The sequence below is a fragment of the Chiloscyllium plagiosum genome, unplaced genomic scaffold (assembly GCF_037043375.1).
Source record: "Chiloscyllium plagiosum isolate Xiang-an unplaced genomic scaffold, Cpla_swu_hap1 HiC_scaffold_22, whole genome shotgun sequence".
NCBI lineage: Eukaryota > Metazoa > Chordata > Chondrichthyes > Orectolobiformes > Hemiscylliidae > Chiloscyllium > Chiloscyllium plagiosum.
In genome coordinates, this window is record NW_028270160.1 from 16,756,720 (window position 1) to 16,778,601 (window position 21,882).

Below are 21,882 nucleotides of genomic sequence, written 5' to 3' on the forward strand. Positions count from 1 at the left end.
CAGTGTTTGTGTGTCAGTTTGTCACTATGTAGGTGTATGTGTATTGGTGTGGGAACCTGGGTTTGAAGCCCATCTCTGTGGGTGGTAAAATATTGAATTTAAAAACAAATCCTGAATAAAGAAACTTGCCTCATTGCAGCCATGGTTGATTGTCACAAAATCCATCCAATTCACTAATGTCTTTCAGGGAAGGAAATCTGCCATCCTTACTCTACAAGGGACTCCACACCCACAGAAATGTGGTTTGCTCTCAATTGCCCTCTACACAATTAGGGACGGGCATTAAATGCCAGCGATGCCTACATCCTGTGAACAAAACAAAACGTTTTGGTGTGTGGTAACTGAGTAGTGATATGTTTTTGTGTGGATAAGTTCCAAATCCAGGATGAAGGTAATTTTCTCCAATTACTCACTGATATATAATATAGCAAACTACAGGACTGGTCTTTTTCCCAACATAATCCTAGCAAAGAAACCATTGAGTGTCAGCTATTCATGAACAGATTAAAACAAGTAACTAATTCTGGATCTCTGACAGTCTAAGCCAGTTATTGCACACAATTAGCATCCTGGCAATCATTCCCCATTCACTCAGTCACTTCCTATTATACTTCAATGTGTAAGCTGAGCTCTCCAGGCAGAGTCTGCTATGGGATGAGAGCCAGCACAATCTCTGAAGGTGTTTCTCGGAGCTCAGACAGTGACACAGACAGAGAGTGAGAGGAGAATCTGCACATTGGCATATCAGCCTTACACTGCCTGACCAAGAGTGAAGCCAGACACTGAAGCTGGAATTGGGGAACAGAAAAGAATAGAAACATTTGGAGAGCAGCTGTGAGAAAAAGAGAGGACTTCATATCTCAGGAATTGACGTTTCTTCAAAGTACAGAATACAAGGTGGAAAGCAGATGAATACAGTCAGCTAAATGCAAATAAAATACAATTTTCACCATGAATCTAGTATCTATCCTTCACTGAATCTTCTAGCTGTCTGTAAATCATGTGTGTCCATCTCCTACTGCCACTACTACCTGATTAGCTTTGATTATATAATGAACCATAGTCTATGAAGGCTATTAGTTATATTATAATCTTGAAGACCACCTCCACCTAATCATTCTCTCTCTCTCTCTCTCTCTCTTTCTCTCGCTGTGACTCTCTTCCTTTTCTGATCACTCTCTCTCCCTCTCTGACCTTGGTTGACAGCAATGATTCACAGACTTCCCTGAATGATCAGGCTACTGGGGTGGTTATAGTGTAGTGGTATTGTCATTGGACTAGTAGGGGAACAGTTAGTGTTGGGGAAGTGGGGAGGCTGCAGAAGGACTTGGACTGGCTAGAAGACTGGGCAAAGACATGGCAGATGCAATACAACGTAGCAAGGTGTGAGGTTATGCATTTTGGCCGGAACAAGAGGCGGAGTCAGTTTTGTAAAAGGGGGGAAGGCTTCAGAAATCTGAAGCACAAAGGGACTTGGGAGTCCGACTTCAAAATTCTCTTCAGGTGAACAGATTCAGGCAGGTTCAGTTGACAGTTAGGAAGGCAAATGCAATGTTAGCATTTATTTGGAGAGGGCTAGAATACAAGAGCTGGTATGTACTACACTGTCAGAGGGTCTGTACTAAGGGAGTGCTGTACTGTCGGGTCAGTACTGAGAATGCATTGCTCTGTCAGGGGGTCAGTACGGAGAGAGTGTTGCACTATCATAGGGTCTGTACAGAGAGAGTGTTACACTGTCAGAAGGTCAGTACTGAGAGAGTGTTGCACTGTCAGAAGGTCAGTACTGAGAGAGTGTTGCACTGTCAGGGGGTCAGTACTGAGAGAGTGTTGCACTGTCAGGGGGTCAGTACTGAGAGAGTGTTGCACTGTCAGGGGGTCAGTACTGAGAATGCATCGCTCTGTCAGGGGGTCAGTACTGAGAGAGTGTTGCACTGGCAGAAGGTCAGTATTGAAAGAGTGTTGCACAATCTGAAGGTGAATACAGAGAGAGTGAGACCCTTTCAGAGGGTCAGTAATGCAAGTTGCTGCACTCGTGCACAACACTGACTATTCATTTCCTTTGAAGTGTTTTGTTTGTCGCAAAGTTTTAAATGGTGCTATATAAAAATGCAGGTCTGACTTTTTTCTCCATATAATCTTTGTTTCAGATTCAAGATGCAAAATGCCATGGTCACTTTATTCCTCTGAACCCATTTTGCACCCATTACGTACCCAGCCTCCAGTATCCCAAAGACTGAATCCTGAAATGCTACTGTTTGGATTGAGCCTAGACTTTGACTCTTTCCCCTCACAGACAGAGGAAGGTTCAGGGATATCATTGATGGAAGCATGTTCCAGTGGAGGCTTGGGCAGTGACTGCAGCACCACCACTGGTCAGAGGGTGTAACTGTGACATGACCTGTTTACATGGACTGTCTGCTAATGGAATCTAAATACTGTAAGTTATTGTAGGAAGGGTTGGAACAAAATTGATTTAAATAGTTTGTCCAGTTATTCTCTACCTTGACTTTATGAATAGTTTTAACTTCAGCTTCTCATAAGAACCCATCCTGGACAGCTTATGGAAAGGTTGGTTTCCATATAGGGACAGACATGAAAATAGAATGGGAGTTTAAAGAAAAATGATGTGGAAATAGGTATGTGAGGAAGACATGGGAAGGAGATATAACAAAGGCAAATGGAGGCCATTCAGTCCACTAAGCCTATCTCACTATTCAATTAGTTCATGGTTGATCATCCATTAAATTGCCATTTTCTGGCGCTATCTCCACATCCCTTTACGTCACTACTCTCCAAAAACCTATCAGTATCTGTCTTGTATATAGTGAAATACTGAGCTTTCCCAGGATATGAAGGAGAGAATCCCACAGAGTTCCCGCTTTTTAAATGTTGAAATGTCTCCTTCCTTCAGTTTTAAATTGCTTTCCTCATCCTGTGACTGTGTCCCCTGGTGCTAAAGTCAGTCATCCTTTGGGGAAAGGTTCTATCTGTGTCCGCTCTGTCACAGGCAGCGCTCCGAAAGCTAGTGCTTCCAAATAAACCCGTTGGACTATAACCTGGTGTTGTGTGATTTATAACTTAGGCCAGTCAGAGAGATTCAATGAGATCTCCTCCCATTCTCCAAACTGGAGATTTGCACCCGCTCGCATCAGCAGGTAAAGACGACAGGCATATAGTAGGAGTGCGTGACAGGGAGCTCAAAATAGAGCTGGAGAAAGTATGTGTGAGAAGGGGGATGTTAGACAGATAGAGAAAGGAAAGATAAAGTGACATGTTGACACAAAGTAACAGACACGGAGAGGAAAAGAGTGCGAGAGTTAGTTGGAAAGTTCCGCCTGGTTTCTCTGTTGTAATGAGGTAAAGTTTAAAGGACCATGTGGTTTCTGAGTTAACTGCTGGTTAGAGAGCGAGAGCTGGAGTGTGGGGCGGGCATCACATTTCACTCAGCGTTAGTGCTGTGCACAGACAGGAAAGTCAAAAAAGATTGACTTGGAGCTCTCGGACAGAGGAAGCTCAGGAACCAGCCTTTTTCATGAACTGTCCGGGATGGGTTCTTAGGAGAAGCCGAGGTTAAAACTGTTCACAAAAGGCAAGGTAAGGAATAACTGGACACACTGGGGTCGGATTGAGTTAAATTTCTCCGATAGGGAGCCGCCAGGCTCTCCTTGTGTTTGAGGTTAAGTTGGAACTGCTCTGTATATTGCGGTCTCTCTCGAGTCGGTACCCGGGTCAGAGCACCTCAAATCCACTCTGTACTCCATTGTGATCACAACACTGACGGTGAACTTGAGGAAGACACAGGGATAGGAAGAGATATAGTTACGGAGAGATACTTAGACACAAAGACAGAGGGATACAGCGGGACCAATACCGGGATAGAGAGCTAGAAACACAGAGAGGGAGACAGAAATACAGATTGAGGCGCAGAGATATAGGGAGAGACAGAGAGACACAGGGATACGGAGGGACAAACCCAGCGATAGAAACACAAGCAGAGAACCAGAGACATACCGAGAGATACAGAGGGACACGGAAAGATACAGAGACAAAGAGAGCGACATGGAAGCAAGGGAAAAGAGTGACAGAGACACAGAAACAGAAGAAAAAAGGACAAAGAGAGTAGATTGTGAGTGAAGTGTAGTTATTCAGAAAGGTAATTAAATGGGAAGTGCTGTTCTACAAAGACCAATGCCAGGTAAAACACATCTTCTAAATTTGCAAATTGCACCAAATTTTGAGTGGGGCGTGAGAGAACTGGATCAACACTGAGGAGGGCTAAAACCACAACAGGAGAACATTCATAAACTTGCAACATTGGCCAATAACGAGAAGATGAAGTTCGGGTGACTTTGAGGCAGCGCATGTTGATAGGAAGATTAGGAAGCTCCTTAACTACTTGGCAGACCTGAGATTGGATGGGGACTCAGAGCAGAGGGATCTTAAAGTCCAAACACATCAGTTACCAAGAGTGGTGCCACAAGTTAACACATGGCCATAAAAAGACAAACCAAAGTGGCACGCTTTAGTTCCAGAGGGATAGAATGGAAAAGTAGGGAGTTTTTGTAACGAGCCTCGATTAGACCACACTCAGGTACCATGTGCAGTTTTTAATCACCATTTTTTGTCAGGAATTAAACCTGAAACATGAGGATTTACAGATCAGGAAAGGATTAATAAGATGAACATTCTCCTGAAAAGAAGTATGGGCTGAGATATAAATGTTTCCCCCTGTGGAGAAGATTATAACTAGAGACCATTATAAGATAGTCACTAAGAAATCCAATATTCAGAAAAATGCTCCTTGCTTACAGAAGTGAGTTTGTAGATCTCACGCCCACAGGGAGTGGCTGAAGCACAGATTATTCAAAAGGAAACTAGACAGGAATAAGAGGGAAATTGTAATAAAAGCTTACTTAACACATAAGTTCAGGTGGGGAAAGATGGGAGTCGACTCAGATGGAGCATCAACAGCAGGATGGGCTTTATGGGCTGAATGGCCAGGTTTCCTGCCGTAAATCCCATATACTGCTAAATAATCTGGTGTTATGATGGAGGGGGCTGCAAATGATAACATCAGTTCGACTTGCAAGTGACGTGAAGCTCAGAAAAATTACTACAAGAACCAATAGGTGGATGAGGAACAGCATGAACTCTGGAGTGTGGGTGAACACTGGCAAAGTCTGAATGATGCATATATTGAAATCACCAAGAAATATTCCAACATTAATGGAAGGAGGAGAATGAGAACAGGGTACAGAATCCAAGTTCTAGATTAGAGTGCTGCTGGAAAAGCACAGCAGTTCAGGCAGCATCCTAGGAGCTGGAAAATCGACATTTCGGGCAAAAACCCTTAATCAGGAATAGAAGCAGAGTGCCTGCTGGGTGGAGAGATAAATGAGAGGAGGGTGGAGAGAAAGTAGCATAGAGTACAATAGGTGTATGGGGTGGGGATGAAGGTGATAGGTCAGAGAGGATAGGTGGAAAGGAAGATAAGCAGGTAGGACAAGTCATGGGGACAGTGCTGAACTGGAACTCTGTCCCCATGACTTGTCCTACCTGCCTATCTTCCTTTCCACCTATTCACTCCACCCTCCTCCCTGACCTATCACTTCCATCTCCACCCCCATTCACCTATTGTACTCTATGCTACTTTCTCCCCACCCTCCTCTCATTTATCTCTCCACCCTGCAGGCACTCTGCCTCTATTCCTGATGAAGGGCTTTTGCCTGAAGCGTCGATTTTCCTGCTCCTCGGATGCTGCCTGAACTGCTGCGCTTTTCCAGCACCACTCTAAGCTAGAATCTCGTTTTCAGTATCTGCAGTCCTGTTTTTTACAGAATCCAAGTGTTTGGGACACATCATATCTGCAGGCGGATGATGCAATGAAACAGAGAGCAAGGAAAGCTATGTGAATGTCTTCATTTAGTAAGAAATGACAGTCACTTACTGGAAAGCTGAATAAACAACTCCAAAAGCAACTTGTGAAAAATTGGATTGGAAGTGTTGTTTTGTATGAATGTGAAACTTGGACCCCGCAGTGACAGTTGAGCGACTTGCTCGATAACTTTGAAGTGTGGGTTTGGAGGAGAATGAAAAGGATCAGCTGGAGACAAGAAGTAGCAAATGACAAAGTGCTGAGGAGAATGAATAAAAAAAACAAAGGGATTTGATGAGTGTAATGAGGAAAAGGCAGAGAGTCTGGCTATGGCACATTTTGAAGGAACTTTTTTAAAATGTAATAATTTGTAGGATGTGGGTCTTGTTAGCAGGCCTGCTTTTATTGTCTGTCCCTAGTTGACCCCTTGATAATGTGGTGGTGAGCTGTCTTCTTCTTTCACTGCAGTCCATCTACTGTGAGTTGACCCACAATGCCATTAGCAATTCCAGGATTTTGACTCAACAGCAGTGAAGGAACGGCAATATATTTCCAAGTCAGGATGGTGAATGGCATGTAGGGGAACTTGAAGATGGTGGTGTTCCCATATATCTGCTGCCCTTATCCTCCGAGATGGAAGTGCTTATGGGTTTGGAAGGTGCTGTCTGAGGATCTTTGGTGAATATCTGCAGAGCATCTTGTAGATAATACACACTGCTGCTACTGACCATCGCTGATGGACAGAGTGGATGTTGTGCCAATCAAGTGGGCTGCTTTGTCCTGGATGGTGTCAAGCTTTGAGCTTTGTTGGAGCTACACCCATCCAGGAAAGTGGGGATTATTCCTTTACACTCCCGATTGGTAAAAAAATTTCAAGGAAAAAGGGAGAGAAAAAAAAAAGAACTGAATATCAATGTTGGTGGCTTGAACATTGAAGGGAGTCACTAGTAATTTGAAAGATTGGCACAAAGGCAATGATAAAGGAATTGCTTTACATTGATGGTGATTTCAGTGTAATTCTCTGTAGGTGAGATTTGGCATCTGAGTTTAGCTGTAAAGACAACCTTCTTGTCCTGTTATCTTGTGCTCAGCATTGAAACAAACCCTTTGGTCCAACACACCCATGCTGACCAGGCACCCTAAACTGAACAAGTCCTATTTGCTTGCGTTTCATACAAGCCCTGTGGGAGCAGGGCATTCAGGCCATCAAATCCACTCCAACCCTCCAAAGAGCATTACCCTATATCTCCCATGGCTAATCCACCTAGCCTGCACACTATAGGCAATTTAGCATGGCCAATCACCTAACCTGAAAATGTGTTGCTGGAAAAGCACAGCAGGTCAGGCAACATCCAAGGAGCAGGAGAATCGACATTTCGTGCATGAACCCTCTCCAATCACCTAACCTGCTCATTTTTGGATTGTGGGGGGAAACCAGAGAACCCAGAGGAAACCAAAGCATGGAGAATGTGCAAACTTTACATAGGCTATTGCCTGATGCTGGAGTCAAACCCAGGTCTCTGGTGCTGTGAGGCAGCAGTGCTAACCACTGAACCTGTTTCACCCAGAAAGAAATGATATCCCTCCAAACCCTTCCTATTCCATATACCTGTCCAAATTTCTTTTAAATGTTATAATTGTACCAGCCTCCTCCATTTCCTCTGGCAGCTCACTCATACACCCACCACCATCTGTTTGAAAAGGTTGCCCCTCAGGTTCCTTTTAAATCTTTCCCCTCTCACCTTAAATGCCTTCTAATTGAAAAAAAAAGACCTTATCTATGCCTCTCGATTTTATAAACCTGTCCAGTTTAAGGTCACCCCTCAGCTTCCTACATTCCAGGGAAAGTCCCAGCCTCTCCGTATAACTCAAACCTTCCAGTCCCAGCAACATCCTTGTAAATTTTTCTGTACCCTTTCTAGTTTAAGAACATTCTTCCTATAGCAGGATGACCAGAATTGTACACAGTATCCTAAAAGTGATCTCACCAATGTCCTGTACAGCCACAACACAACATTCCAACTCCTGTACACAATGTTCTGCAGATCAAAAAAAACTTGCCTTAACCAGAAGTTCAGAGTTTCTGATAACACAGAAACTGCATTATTGCTAATCTCCTCCTTCACTGAATGTTACTCCAGTCCAAACAATTAATGCAATGGTCACTTCTTATGTGTTCACAGTGCAAGTCTGTAGTCGCAGTCTGCTGGTGCATGTTAACTGGAGGCTCTGTCACTCTGCACTGACAACCCCTGTCTGTGTTGGTTTTATATTCACACAATTAACTCACATGGGACTCACACAAAACAGGTGATGGAATCTGGGTACCAGCTGTTTCTGTCTGATTAGCTGTGTAAGATCGTTTCAGTCTGGCAATTAAAACCAGAGAAGAAGAAACAGTGAGAGCAGAAGAGAGAGAGAGAGAGAGAGAGAGAAAAAGAAAGAAAAAAAAAGAGAAAGAGAGACATAGAGACCAAAGAAACAGACAGGTAGAAAGAGATAGGGGCAGATAGAGAAAGAGATGAGATAGTGATTGAAAGAAAGAAGGAGAGAGAATTAATGAGCACAGAGAGAGAGAGAGATAGAGGAGGGAAGCAATTGAAATCATTGAGGTGTGAGAAAGAGAGAGATACAAAGTGACAAAGAAAGAATGTATGGCCTCAAAGTTCAAAGGTAGAGAAACCGAAAAGAATGTGAATAAGGTTGAAAAGGGAGAGAAAAGACAGAGAGTAATGGAAAGAATGATGGAACAGAGACAAACAGAGAAGGGCAGACATATAATGAAGGACAGCATGAAAAACTGAAAGGAGTGGAGAGACAAGAATAACTGTAAAGTGAAAGAGAGCATAAGAACATTACAAAGGGATAGAGGCAGTCAGGCAGACAGGGGCAGTCAGAGAGAGAGAAAGAGAGAGGCAGATAAAGAGACAGACAAAGAGAGAGAGAGAGAAAGAGCAAATATAGGGAAGGGTATGGAGAGAAAATTAGCTTCCCTAGCTCTGTAATGTAAGAAATAAGGTCAGAAATACAGGAAACTGGATTTGAAACATGCAGCTTTCGGAATGTGACTTCATGAACTAATAATTATTCTCAGATAAAACTGATAATTTTCCTGTTTGAAATGCAAATTTCATCCTCTGAATGTTGGCAGGAAATTCAACAGTGGGAGTATCAAATTCATTGGCTAAATTCAATCCCCATGCCACTAATTTACTGACCATACAACTTCCCCTCCTGGTCACATCTCAGCCGATATTGTTAATACTTCCCTGTTAAAGATTTTGTCCCCTTCAAATCTGGATGGAGGTGTTGCTGGCTTGGTCAGTATTCATTGCTCAATCCTCATTGCCCTTGAGGAGGTGGTGGTGGTGAGCTGCTTTCTCAAATACAAGCAGTCCATTTGATGTATGTCCACCTATAGTCTCATTTGGGGTGTTGTAGATCCAAGGGTTTCAGTCAGCAACCCTGAAGGAATGGCAATATATTTACAAGTCAGGCTGGTGTGTGACTTGGAAGGGTTAGTGCCCTTGTCCTTCTAGATGGTAGAGGTCATGCGTTTATAAGTTATTGTGGAAAAGGAGCCTTGGTGAGTTTCTGCAGTGTATCTTATACATGGTACATACTGCTGCCACTGAGCATTGTTAGTGGAGCAAGTGAATATTGAAGGTGATGCCAATCAAGCAGGTTGCTGTGTTCTAGATGGTGTTAAGCTTCTTGTACATTATTGGAGCTGCTCTCATCCAGGCGTGTGCCTTGCAGATAAATGGTGGATGGGATTTAGGGAATCAGGAGCTGATTAACTCACTACAGGCTTCCTAGCCTCTGACCTGCTCTTGTATCCACAGTTTTTATATGGCTGCTGGCCCAGTTTAGTTTCTGTTCAATAATAATCCCCAAGATGTTGGTCATTGGATATCCAGTGAAAGCAACGCTATCAGATATCATGAGGCGATGGTTACATTCCCTCTTGTTGGAGATGGTAATGCTTGGCTTTTGTGTGCTGTTAATCTTACCACCCTCTTCGAAAAGGTCAACTTGAACCTCTTCATCACGCATGTAAAGTCCTTGAAGTGTGTTGTACACCATATTGCAGATTGGCTGTCTTCAGTCACAACACATGTCCATTGTGTCCTTCTTTTGTTCATTTTGCCTCCCAATTTATTTATGTCCTTCTCCTTTTCTCACTTTGCTACATTCACTATTTCATACGTGCCTGCCTGAATTACTCAGTGATCAAGAGTCAGAAATCAATTTATTTGGTTTACGTCATTATATTTGTTGGAGTTTGTTAGCTTGCCAAGAGTTTTTCTTAGAATGCCAACAGTGTGGAAACAGGCCCTTCGGCCCAACAAGGCCACACCAACCCTCCGAAGACCAACCCACCCAGACCCATTCCCCTACCCTATTACTGTAACTAATGCACCTAACCTACACATCCCTGAACACTATGGGAAACTTACCATGGCCAATTCACCCAGTGCACATCTTTGGACAATGGGAGGAAACCAGACCACCCGGAGGAAACCTACATAGACATGGGGAGAATGTGAAAACTCCACACAGACAGTCGCCCGAGGCTGGAATTGAACCCAGGTCCCTGGCACTGTGAGGCAGCAGTGCTAACAACTGAGCCACCATGCCATTCTGGAAGTCACAAATGTTATAGACTTTCTGTGACTACTCACTGTCCAAGATCCTTAAACAAATCCCAGTTTCTGGTATCCCAGATTTGGTCAGGCTTTCCTACAGGATTAGGCAGAAGTTCAAAAGATGGTAAATGAGACATTACCTCTTTCTGTGCAGCTGCCTCCATTCCTGTTAGAATGCTGATGACTCACAAGCTGGTCATTCCCCTTGGATGCAACAAAGGTCAAGGATCTGGTGACTGCTCCTCCATAGAAGGCAACGCAGGCCAACCTTCATCCAGTATTCACACTCAAGCAGGGGTTGTGGGTAGTGATAAGGAGCAGAAAAAAAGGAGGTAATGGCCTAGTGGTATCATCACTGGACTGTTATTCCAGAGACCCAGGGAATGTTCTGGGGAACTGAAGTTTAGATCCTGCCACAGCAGATGGTGGAATTTGAAATCAATAAATATCTGGAATTAAGAATCTAATGTGGGTCTGGGTGGGTTGGTCTTCGGAGGGTTGGTGTGGACTTGTTGGGCCAAAGGGCCTGTTTCCACACTGTTGGCATTCTATGAAAAACCTACCTGGTTCATTACTGCCCTTCAAGGAAGGAAACTGCCATCTTTACCTGATCTGGTACCTACATTTGACTCCTAACCGCCCTCTGGGTGATAAATGCAGGACTAGCCAGTGATGTCCTCAGCCTGTGAATGAATTAAAATAAGACTCTTGGGTAAGGGACAGAGATCCAGGGCAGGAAGTCCAATATTGACCATTACATTATCAAGGCTTACACAGTCTGGGATTGTGAAGTTGCATCACTTAGGAAGATAGGAGCTGGAGTAGGCCATTCAGCCCATCAAGCCTGCCCTGCCTTTCAGTTCGAGGAAGGCTAATAAGCCTCCCCAATGCCCTTTTCTCACACTATTTCCAGTTCCCTCAATGTAATTTGTTTCCAGAAATCTATCCTTTTCTGGCTTGAATGTACTCAATGATTAATTCCACAGACCTCTAACATTGACAATTCCAAAGGTTCACCACCCTCTGAATGAAGACATTCGTCCTCAACCCAGTCTTAACTGGCCTGTCTCTTTTTCTGAAATTATATTCCTTTGTTATAGACTCATCAGCCGGGGAAATATCCTATCAACACCGAACTTGTCACACTCTGTAGGAATTGTTTCAGCTTTAATGAGACCACCTCTCAGAATACAGACCCCACCTCCTCAGTCTCTCCTCTGAAGGCAATCTCACCCTCCTAGAGATTAATCTGTGGACCTCTATCACACTCCCTCTTTGGCAAAAGCATACATCCATGGAGACAGGGACCAAAGCTGTGTACAATAATCAAGATGCGGTTCATTGAGGTGTTATACAATTACAGCAAGATCTGTTTACTCCTTTACTTGGGGAGCGAGTTTTACTCTATATCTCATCCCATACTGCGCCAGTCTGGGAGTGTTTGATGAGGACAGTGTCGATGGAGCTTTACTTTCAGTTTCAAAGTGTAGAGAAGCATTATTTTCCATTTAAAAGAGTAGAGCAAGCTTTACTCTGTATCTAATCCAATGCTGCACCTGTCCTTGGGAGTGTTTGATGGGGACAGTGTAGAGGGAACTTTATTTTGTGTCTAATCCCATGCTGTAACTGCCTGGGGAGTGTTTGACTGGATAGTGTAAAAGGAGCTTTACATTCAGAAAAAACAAAAGCATTACTTACCATTTAAACGAGTAGAGGATGCTTTACTATGTACTTAACCCTGTGCTGTACCTGTCCTGGGAGTGGTTGATGGGGTCAGTGTAGAGGGAGCTTTATTCTGTGTCTAATCCCTTGCTGGAACTGTCCTGGGAGTGTTTTGATGGACAATGAAACAGTGTGGAGAACATTTTCTGCAGGAGATTTTCATCAGATCAGTAACCTGATTTCTGGATTAATCAGATCAGCCCGTGACCTTATTGAACAGGCAGAACAGGCTTGAAGTGCAGAATAGCCCACTCCTGCTCCATATTCATTGACCCCGCTCCCACATAGCTAAAGGGAATTTCCGTGTTCGGTGCACCTTTGACTATGAATCATTCTCTCACTATCACACCTGAGAATCATACAGTCAGGATGGACTTGTAACTTCTGCTCTTATTCTGATTGATGGACTTGAGGAGATGTTAGGGAGGTGTGATTGTTGAATATTGTGAGGTGGGCGAATTGAGGGGTGGGGGGAGTGGGGGGGGGGGGTTGCTGATTAATATGGGACAATGTTGTAAATTTAATTATTTCTGAAGTCTTGTTTCTTGGTTGCTTTTCAGGCATTGCTTGAGCAGCAAGAAGATGCCCCTGGTGTGAGGAAATCAGAAACTCTCAGGAACATCAGCAAATTACGGGCAATGAGATTGGCCTAAGGGCCACAGGGAGGCAGTGATGATGAAGTTGACCAGTCCGTCCCCTCTCTGGTGTCTGATTCTCCTGCTCTCTTTGAGCTGGAATGTGCCAGGGTCAGTGTTGATAGGCGCCAATCCTTTGGATTCTGTGCATCGAGGGTGGCAGAGGTTGATGGAGCAAGAGGATGATTGCCCTCCCTGTGTGTCAGACCAGTGTCCTACCCCCCAAGGGTGTCTGGCCGGTCTGGTGAGGGACCCCTGCGACTGTTGCTGGGAGTGTGGTAATATTGAAGGCCAGATCTGTGACCTGGACAACAGCAACCATTTCTATGGTCAGTGCGGAGAGAACCTGGAATGTAAGCTAGACCTGGGCGACCTGAGGCAAGGGGAGATCCCCGAGCCCCAGTGTGTGTGTCAGTCCAACCAGGCCGTGTGTGGCTCCGATGGGCAAACATACCCCCAGATCTGTAAGTTCCAGGAGGCTGCTAATGGCAACGAAACAGCCAATATCACCCTGGCACATGAGGGGCCTTGTGAAGGAGGTAAGAATGGGCTAGAGTGGGGAAAAAGTGGCACACCATAGGAGGGAAGAATTCATAAATAAGACCCTAAAACCATAAGACATAACAGCAGAAATTAGGCCATTCAGCCCATCAAGTCTGCTCCACCTTTCAATCATGGCTGATATGTTTCTCAACCCCATTCTCCTGCTTTCCACCCATAACCCTTGATTTGATCCCCTTGAACTCCAGAACCTGTCTATCTCAGTCGTAAATATGCCCTGGCCTCCACAGCCTTCTGGAAATGAATTCCATAGATTCATCACTGAAGAAATTTCTCCTTATCTCCGTCCTAAAAGGTCTTCCCTTTACTCTAAGGCTGTGCCCTCAGGCCCTAGTCTCTCTTACCAATGGAAGCATTTTCCCAACATCTACTCTATCCAGGACAGTCAGTATTCTGTACGTTTCAATTAGATCCCCCCCTCATTCTTCTAAACTCCATCGAGTATAAACCCAGAGTCCTCAAATGTTCCGCATATGTTAAGCTGTTTATTCCTGGGACTCCAGAGCCAATACGTCCTTCCTGAGATATGGGGCCCAAAACTGCGCACAATACTCCAAATATGGTCTCACCAGGCCATTATAGAACCTCAGAAGTACATTCTGCTTTTATATTCAAGTCCTCTCAAAATAAATGCCATCATTGCATTTGCCTTCCTAACTACTGACTCAACCTGCAAGTTTACCTTGACAGAATCCTGGACTAGAACTCCCAAGTCTCTTTACACTTCAGACTTCTGAAGTTTCTCCCCACTAGAAAATAGCCCATGCCTCTATTCTTCCAACCAAAGTGCAAGAGCTCACATTTTCCCACATTGTACTTCAAGAATATTGGAGCTGGAGGGGAGATATGACTGAGTGTGATAGTGAGGGTGACATGTGTAGTTTACATCAACAGTTCCTGTCTCACTGCAGTCTCACTGACCCTCCGACAGTGCAGCACTCTCTCAGTACTGACCCTCCAGCAATGTGGCATTCTCCAAGTACTGATCCTCTGACGGTGCAGCATTCTCTCAGTACTGACTCTCTGACAATGCAGCACTCCCTCAGTACTGACTCTCTGACAATGCAGTACTCCCTCAGTACTGACCTTCCGACAGTGCGGCACTCTGTCAGTACTGACCCTTCGACAGTGCAGCACTCCCTCAGTACTGACCCTCTGACAGTGCGACACTCCCTCAATACTGACCCACCAACAGTGTGGCAGACCCTCGGTACTGATTGGTACTCTGACATGGTCCAAGTCGGGTGATAATTTACCATTGTTCCATGTTCTATCATGTTCCTGAAGCTCTGGGTCCTGGTGTGAGTGGGATCGGGGTGGTGTTGGGTTACAGGGGCATCTTTATAAGCGAGAGACTGAGAGCAAGAAACCTACTGAACCCCTGCCATCCTGATTCCCGCAGGCCTTAACTGTTACTCACCTTAATAAGATTGCTACCCAATCTCTGGGAAAGGGCAACAGTCCTTTAACAGATTTAGCGAGTGAGCAATACTCTGGCCAGCGTGGGTTAGTGTTGAATTGTTGAGAAGCTGCAAACTAGGTGAGTGAAAATTTAGTTGCTTAACTATAGGAATCAGTGAAATCTCCTCAACAGGTCGGTTATTAGCCACAGAGAATGAAGCTCTGTTGGAGAGTGACAGCTGGTTAAATCGCTTGAGAGCATCCCTTCACCTCCAGCATAGAAATGGTGAGGCGGCTGAAGCCAAGTCCATGTCGGCTGGAAGAGGAATTGCACCCATTATGAATTTGATGTTGAATCACACACAAACCATTGAGCAAACTGAGCAAAGGTACAAGGCCCCTGCGCCCCCAGTGATGCTCTACCATTCAATAAGATAGTAACTGATCTATTTGAGTTTCAAATCTCCACTTTGTCCATCTACCCCATTAGCCTTTATCTAACCGGCCTCCCTAGGCAGTATAAACCACGATTCAAAAAAACCGAATCCTCTTTATCCCCAGTGCATCTGTTGGTCTCGGACAGAAAACCAAGCAAACTCACCAGAATAGTGCCAAGGTTAAAATTGAGAACATTGACTTGATTTGGATTCATTTGTGCTTAGAACACTGATGATGAGCTAATCAAAGAGTTTAAGGTGATTCAAGGATTTGATTGCGTGGAAGGAGAATAACTATTTCCTTTCTTGTGGGGGATGAGTGTGACTCCAGAACACTGAGGCAGAAACTTCGAACTTGAGCCAGGCCAATCAGGAGGGGTTTCAGGAAATCTGGAACCCTTCCCTCACTAGATAAATACTCATTGAGCCAAAAAGCATCAGAACTGAGATAGATGGGTTTTTATTGGCTGGAAGGGTATGGAGTTAAGGTGGGTAAATGGAGTAATTGCTGCTCCTATGTCTTATGGTCTGATAGGAGAATGGAATTAAGAAACTTATCAGCCATGATTGAATAGTGGGGTGGACTTGATGGGCTGAATGGCCTAATTTCTGCTCCTATCTCTTAAGGTCTTATGTCCCTTGACCGTCAGGACACAGGGAAGCCATGATCTTATGGAATAATGGAACAGTCTGGAGGAGCTGACTGGCCTCCTCCTGTTTTTAACTACACACCAGCACCTCTCAAATACCCCAGCTCCATTTCCAAAACGATTTCCCAGCTGCTCTGTTTCTGGCTGGAATGAGTTTTCCATGACATTTTTCAGGAGTGTGATGAGTGTTTTGTTTTAAATAAGGAATATCACAGGCTAGCTGTGCCTCCTCATGCATCGCGATCCCCTTTAACAGGTTCCAGGCCAAAAAGCCCCCCAAGTCCAAATTCTGTTTTCCTGGAGTTTAGGCACTGTTCCAGGGATTCCATCTGAATGAGAAAGAGAAAAGACAAACATTACAATGTGTTCTGAAGACGGATAGTATTAGAGAGTGTGGAATGAGAATCAGATGTCTGGGGTTGTGTAGCTGGCCTCAGTACCGTAGCCTGCCTGATAGTCAGTGAAAGAGGCATTGATGACCAGTTTGCCTTCTGCGGGTTCATCAACATTTAGACTCACATTCCCCATACCTCAAGACAATTACAGAATTTCCAACACCCCAACTGTTAATGTGACAGAACATTGTACTTTCTCACCAGCGTTTCTGCTGGATCAAGAAAAGGCTATTCAGCCCCCTGACACTGTTCCTGCCACTCAGTTTCATGATGGTTCACCTGAGCTCAAAAATCCACTCGATTAACTTTGCAACATAACCTCTAATGCATATACTAGTCCAGCTGATTTGTCAATTCGGCAATGACATTGGAGAATTAATTTACCCCATTACGGTTAGTTCTGAATTGGACATGGAAACACCAGCCACTGAAGTTCCTGTGTGGTCTGTGTCAAAGTTAGATCCTTTGAAGCATCCAACCAATCAACTCCAGAATAGATTGGATTAGGCAATGCCCACAGCACTTCATATTTGAGAGCTAGGTTCTGAAGTAGTCATCAACATGTCCAGGTGGTGGACTATGGAGGGGGTTGTAATTCCTAACTGCCTGCCCTCGGTCAGGGCTACATCTGTGTTTAATAAGACCATAAGACATAGGAGTGGAAGCAAGGCCATTCGCACCATCGAGTCCACTCCGCCATTTAATCCTTGGAAAGTCTCCACCAGTGCCGTCGTGGCTTTCAGAGAGGAGTGGGCACTGTGGGGTCTATCTCCCTTTTGGTTGAGTTCTTTTCCTTGCTTCCACCTCATTTTTTTTGTTGATTTTCATTGTTGTAACACTGGGGGTTGGACGGTACTGATAATCTGAGTGATTGGTTGACTTAGTGGTGGGTTATTCGAATAAGAAGGAAAAGGTGAGTAACCATCAACTGGTTCAGGCAGTGAGCCATCAATCCCCGATGCCTGTCCCTCTTCCATGGTTACATTCATGCCCAGCCCTTGGAGCGAGGGTAACTGTGTCCATCAGAAGCTATAATGTCTGCAGGGAGAGATAGGCCCTGCAAGGAGTGGAGTATAATATCTCCCTCTCCAATATCATTTTGATTTAATTCCTCCCTCGTTTCTCCCTCTTTTATTTTGTTTTTCTTTATTTTCTGTTTTGTTGGATGATCAGATAGGGTGCTAATTTCATGATTAGGTGATTGTTTTTTCTGAAAAGAAGGAGCAACCCCTTTCAACTCCATTTTGATTTAGCCCCCTCCCCACTCTCCTCCCTCTCCTTCACCTTTGACAGTTTGATGGGCTTTGCAGATAAACGAATCAATTGGAAAACCAGAGTGACTTACTGGGTGGCAGTTAATTTATGGAAGAAAAATACCACGGCCGATTTGGTAATGCGAAAAATAAATGTTTGGTTGTCGAAGTATAAATAAAAAAGAGTTGAATTCTTGGCAGGGGTGCATTATTTCACCTTCTATTGCTATTTTGATTTAGTCCCCTAGTTTGAAACATCAACAGAAATTGCCAGAGAAACTCTCCTGGCACCAGCTGTGGAGAGAAAGCACGGTTAAAGTTTTGAATTCAGTGACCTAGAATCCATAGAATAGAATCCCTACAGTGTGGAAACATGCCTTTCAGCCCAATAAGTCCACACCGACCCTCCAAAGAGTAACCCACTTCAACCCACGCTCCTATATTTACCCCTGACTTCTGCACCTAACCTATGTATCCCCAAACACTATGGGCAATTTTAGCATGGCAATTCACCTAACCCCTTTGGATGGTGAGTTTTTCGTGGTAGTTACAGTATCTCTGGTGGGCAGATTTCATTACTTTGTTTAGTTAGTTTTTGATACAAACAAAGCCCAGTCCTTCCCCAGTAGAGAGCTGTGGGGGAAGGGGTATGGGAGAGATGCATTGGGAGGGTGGGGAAGAGTGCAGCCATAGGGTGGGGGGAGGAGGAGGTTGTGGGATTGGCTTCGGGTCAGGCAAATGGTCCAGAAGAGAAAGGTGGAAACTGATGTTTGTACTGAATTGAAGATTTGCAATAAGTCTTTTAATGTCTTAAAGTCTTTGGCTATCTGATTAAACATATGGATATCGCTGTATGAAATAAACAATTGCTTCTGGTATTAATCACCAGCATCTGAACATGACTAAAGCTGGTGTAGTAGCTCTTTCAGTTCTCCCAACTGCCCATAGTTTGGATCTTCCATCAAAGCCATGTGCCCTGTCAAGTCCCATCCTGCTATTTTTCACCCTTTCTCTGTCAGTCCCTCAGATTATATCCGCTCCCTTCAATATCTGGAACACCACGGGAGAGGATGTCATTTTCGGTTGCGAGATCTTTGCTTATCCAATGGCAGCTATTGAGTGGCGGAAAGACGGGCTGGACACCTTCCTGCCAGGTGATGACCCCCACATCTCCGTACAGGTACCTTCCTGATGCCAGAGCAGCATCATTGAATGCTTTCAAACTTTCCCAGTAATTTAGAGACATTCCCTAACCATTAATATCAGCCAATTGGGCAGGAGTTGGAAATGGAGAAAATGTAAACAAAGGTTGAATTGCTGGATGTAAATTTGGTTTTAATGTTTTTTTAAAAGTATTTTCAGTCTGAAAGTCTAATGAACCATAAGCCTGAATTCTGATTTTATTGATGCATTAATGTCTCAGTAGCACACAATAAGGATGGCATTCCCTTAAGTGTTGCATCTCTTACTGGCTGCATTATTAATGTGATACCTGTACCTGCTTCCAGTTCTTAAGGGTGGGACAATGTCCCGTCATAGCGTACCCCACTCTGGGCAAGGCTCCCTCCAACACCCTATAGCCAGCTCACTTCAGGATTTGGATCCTTGGTGGAATAATGTTTGAATAACTTCCCTCCAATCCATGAATCTCCTCTGAGATGTGCTTCCCCCAGGGTCTCCTATTCTAGGTAACCATGGACAGGACAACATGGAATGGCAAGAAGAGGGAAGAACTGACTGTATATCGATCCCATATTGGTCCTTGGTGTTTTAGGTACTCCTGGTGACTGCCTGAAATCAGTATTAGTCCAACCAAACCAAAGGTGGAAGGTGCCAGGAGAACACCATCTGGAATACCCTACATGTTTGAAATGTGGATTGATAATGAACTTTCAGTAGGAGTGCCCAACGGAGGCATTTAGTCCTTGATGTGGGGCAATGTTAGTGTCAGGAATGTATGACACTTGCAATCAATGTTAATGATTATAGACTTGGAGTCACAGAGTCATTACTGCACTAAGGAGGCTATTCGATCCATTTGGTTCCTGCCTGACCTCAGGAAGGTCTAATTGGCCATTTCCATACAGTTTACAACCTCCATTGAAACAATGGTTTCGTAACAGGGAATCTTTGAGTGCTCACTGCTGTTCCCCCCCACCCCCCCTCTTACTGATTCTAAATCATTGCAATCCTTATTGGCAGTTTCGAGGAGGTCCATTTAAGTATGAAGTGACCGGTTGGCTCCAGATACAGGCAATTCGCAGCACGGATTCGGGAGTGTATCACTGTTCCGCAAGGAACAAACTGGGTGAAGTGTCAGCAGCTGCCAGTCTGACTGTCATCTCGCCAGGTAAGAGAGGGTCAAGCACACTCTGGCGCATGGAGTGTTCCTCCTTAACTCCTGTTCCTTCTCTTCGAATAACTGAATGATTCAGTGTAGAAAGAGGCCATTTGGCCCATAACAACTTTGCAAGATTACTTACATCCAGAAGGACAGTAGAAGCAAATTTGATAGTGATTTTCAAAGGTGAATTGGCTAGGTCCTTGAGAAGGAAAGATTGGCAAGACTATGGGATAAGGGCAGAGGTTTGGGACTAATTTGATTAGACTTTCATTGAGACAACAGAGGCATGGTGGACTCAATGGCCTCATGCTCTGCTTTCTGATATGATTCCCTTGATCTTCATGGAGGTTTGACTTAGAGTTGTTTTGATCTTACCTCTCACTATCCCTGGGCAGTGAAACTAATTAAAGAGCCTGAACTGCCCCTCCCCCCCGCCCCTCCGAACAATCACCTCAGGGAACATTTACCCAACTCAGTATGACCAGGCAGTAAATAACACCCATACCTCCCTTCCTTCTTTATACTGGACCAGGATGAGGCCATTCTGCCCACTCAAATCTGTTCCATCCAGTTATGGAAACTGATCTGTCTTTCAACTCCACCACCTTTGCTCAATCATCAGTTGTCCCTAGTTCTTGAGCTCACCATGGCTTCCAATCCCCATTCGGTTTTCAGCAGGAGGGAAAGGAGGGAATGTTCCAACTTTCTGCTGTCATGTGTGTGAGAAATATCCTGCCTAACAAATGGGTCCATTTCTGACCCCAGGAAGTGATGGGCAGGAGAGGGGCCAAAGATGTGATTTGGGAGTTGGGGGAGAGTTTGTTAAAACTGCAGGGTGCTCTCTCACCAGTGGGCAGGATCAGAATCTGATTGGCTGCCAGCCCAATGTAGGTGACCAACCAGCTGCAATACGTGAAGGACCACTTCACCATGCCATTGATACATGACAACGTGGTGCCACTGAATTGTGCCAATGGGCGGGTCCCATCATACACTCCCACTACCTCAGCTCAACACAGGTAGAGGCTGCCAGTTGCCAGATGGCAACCTGCAGGGAGGTATTGGTGGGGGTAGGGTTGAGGGGGGCAGGGGGAAGATCTTTTTTAATGAGAAATGGTGAACAGGAAGGGCAATACCCCAGTGATATTCCTGGAGGAATTTCCTCTCCAGTACACAGCTCCTCGGTGTATTCCTTTCCTCACCCACTTTCAGGAGCAGCTTTCCCAGAAGTGGCCACCGTTGCTGGTGGCACTGTTGAAATGCCAGCCCCCCCAACTGGATGCAGCTTTTGGGAACTGTGTGCCCATGTCCTAGTGGCAGCCGTTTAATTGGCTGATGCCCGTGAAATTCAAGGCAAAGTGCCAACGGCTGCCTGGGTGTATCTGCGACTCGCTTTTCGTGCCCTAAGCTCAATTGGCAAAAGTCTGCAAATCAGCTCTGCTCCCCTCTCCACAGATGCTGCCAGACCTGGTGGCTTTCTCCAGCACTTCCAATCCCAGATTGCTGCTCTCCAACTACCTGCAGTAAATAACTGGGTGTTTTGTCTTTCAGATCAGATGAGTGAGATTGAAACTCCATGGAGGCAGTCCCTGCATCTCGTAGAGGATTATTCTGATGATTATTACTGAGGAAGGAAATTTGCAATGTGGGCTAAACACACTCAATGTGGAGACACCAGTGCATCAGCCAACAATGCAGCCCTGCTGGATGTGGCAATGAATCCTAATAAAGTTTAACAGTATCCACCAGATATTGATTTTCTCACAATTCACTCTTTCTTTTGGGGGAGTTGGTTTCTAATGGTAATTAGTTGGGCAATTGGTGCGGATGCTGCCAACTGGTGACCCCTCAATGAGCTGGTTTCTGGCAGTCTCCTGGTGCTGAGTGTGAGAATAGTTAGGAACTAAGAGCTAATGGTTTTCCTCATTGGGACAGGTCTCCTTGGGAGATAACCCTCCCC

General features: G+C 44.7%; 1 protein-coding gene across 1 annotated transcript; it reads left to right on the plus strand.

The window, feature by feature from the left end:
* The first annotated feature begins 3,429 nt into the window (after nucleotides 1-3,429).
* On the plus strand, nucleotides 3,430-21,672 carry LOC122561270 (kazal-type serine protease inhibitor domain-containing protein 1-like). The gene is made up of 5 exons (XM_043712907.2): nucleotides 3,430-3,594; nucleotides 12,807-13,420; nucleotides 18,598-18,758; nucleotides 19,781-19,928; nucleotides 21,474-21,672. The coding sequence occupies exons 2-5, from the start codon at nucleotides 12,919-12,921 to the stop codon at nucleotides 21,548-21,550; spliced, it is 888 nt and encodes a 295-aa protein (XP_043568842.2). The 5' UTR covers nucleotides 3,430-3,594; nucleotides 12,807-12,918; the 3' UTR covers nucleotides 21,551-21,672.
* Nucleotides 21,673-21,882: the final 210 nt, after the last annotated feature.

Coding starts and splice junctions, on each gene's coding strand:
- LOC122561270 (XM_043712907.2), top strand. CDS start 12,919: ATGATGAAGTTGACCAGTCCGTCCCCTCTCTGGTGTCTGATTCTCCTG. Junction 18,759..19,780: donor ACCCCCACATCTCCGTACAG/GTACCTTCCTGA, acceptor CCTTATTGGCAG/TTTCGAGGAGGTCCATTTAA. Junction 19,929..21,473: donor TCTGACTGTCATCTCGCCAG/GTAAGAGAGGGT, acceptor TTTGTCTTTCAG/ATCAGATGAGTGAGATTGAA.